The following is a 1,542-nucleotide window of genomic DNA, read 5'->3' as shown; positions in this document are numbered from 1 at the left end:
TATCGGCGTTCAGGGTCTGGCTGATGCCTTCATCCTCATGCGCTTTCCGTTTGAGAGTGCAGAGGCTCAACACCTCAACACACAGATCTTTGAGACCATCTACTACGCTGCCCTGGAGTCCAGCTGTGAGCTGGCTGCAGAATTTGGGCCGTATGAAACGTATGCTGGGTCTCCTGTGAGCAAGGGCGTAAGTTGGATGATGTATATAGCCTATATAATATGTGACCCTGGACCACAAAACCAGTCTTAAGTCGCTGGGGTATGTTTGTAGCAATAGCCAAAAATACATTGTATGGGTCAAAATTATTGATTTTTCTTTTATGCCAAAAATCATTAGGACATTAAGTAAAGATCATGTTCCATGAAGATATTTTGTAAATTTCCTACTGAAAATATATCAAAACTTCATTTTTGATTAGTAATATGCATTGCTAAGAACTTCATTTGGACAACTTTAAAGGTGATTTTCTCAATATTTTGATTTTTTTGCACCCTCAGATTCCAGATATTCAAATAGTTGTATCTCGGCCACATATTGTCCTATCCTAACAAACCATACATCAATGTTACAATGTATATATACATTGCATTGATGTATATATACATCAATGCAGCTTGTTTATTCAGCTTTCAGATTGTATAAATCTCAATTTCGAAAAATTGACCCTTAAGACTCCAGGGTCACATATAAGCAGAGTTTCTGTGGGTCTTGAAGTATTGATTCCCATCCACAAATGAAGGCCTTAAAAAGGTCTTTAATCAGGCCAGAAAGTCTTAAATTACAGTCATCATGGCATTAAAGTTTGGCATGCTCTGCAAAAAATTTGTATTCAGTATTTTGTCTGAACATGCCATTTTATGTGAACATATCCTGATTTAAGGATAAGTCTTATTTTCTAAGAAACTGAACTAAATTAAATTATTTTATGCTTAAGACAATAATATCGGTCAGTGGATTGTGGGAAAAAAAATTCAATTGAGTATCTTTTTGAGCATATTGGCAGATATTTGTTCTCGTTCTAATCATAAACTCAAAATGAGTTAAAAAGATCTGTTGGAAGTTGTATTTTTCAAACTTTTAAGTGTTGCTAATATAATTAAATTGTGTGCTCCCTATTTTTATTTAAAGAACATATTGACATGTTCCATCAATTCTTGCCTTAAATTTAATTGTATTGGTCTTAAAGTCTTTTTTTAAACCTGCACAATCCCTGTGTAAGGAAACTGGATATCAGTTTAGATTTACAGAGCTCTAATTGTTCCTGGTATGATTTTACAGATCCTGCAGTATGATATGTGGGATAAGACGCCTACAGACCTGTGGGACTGGGCGGCACTCAAGGAGAAGATTGCCAAGTTAGTAACCACTTGCATGATTCATAATTTCAGCAAATCCGTGGAAGACCTGGAAATCAAATTGACATGGGAAAATGTTTTGATGCATTTAATAATTGTAATTAAAAATAACACGCATATTAAGTATAAAAGAATAATATTAAAAATATTATGATTTTTGTAGTGTTCACATAGTACATTTTTATA

The 1,542-nt window shown here is 34.1% G+C and overlaps 1 protein-coding gene across 1 annotated transcript in view; it reads left to right on the top strand.

Annotated features, from left to right (window-relative positions):
- Positions 1-6: 6 nt before the first annotated feature.
- LOC107575715 (ribonucleoside-diphosphate reductase large subunit-like) overlaps positions 7-1,542 on the top strand; it is a 12,393-nt gene continuing 10,857 nt past the window's right edge. The window contains exons 1-2 of the mRNA XM_016262062.1: positions 7-187; positions 1,280-1,356. Of these exons, the coding sequence (XP_016117548.1) occupies positions 38-187; positions 1,280-1,356 (227 nt within the window). The 5' untranslated portion in view covers positions 7-37. The remainder of the gene's footprint in view (positions 188-1,279; positions 1,357-1,542) is intronic.

This window comes from Sinocyclocheilus grahami, unplaced genomic scaffold (genome assembly GCF_001515645.1).
Source record: "Sinocyclocheilus grahami isolate Dianchi unplaced genomic scaffold, SAMN03320097.WGS_v1.1 scaffold2834.1, whole genome shotgun sequence".
Lineage (NCBI taxonomy): Eukaryota > Metazoa > Chordata > Actinopteri > Cypriniformes > Cyprinidae > Sinocyclocheilus > Sinocyclocheilus grahami.
This window is presented reverse-complemented; position numbering and strand designations above follow the sequence as displayed.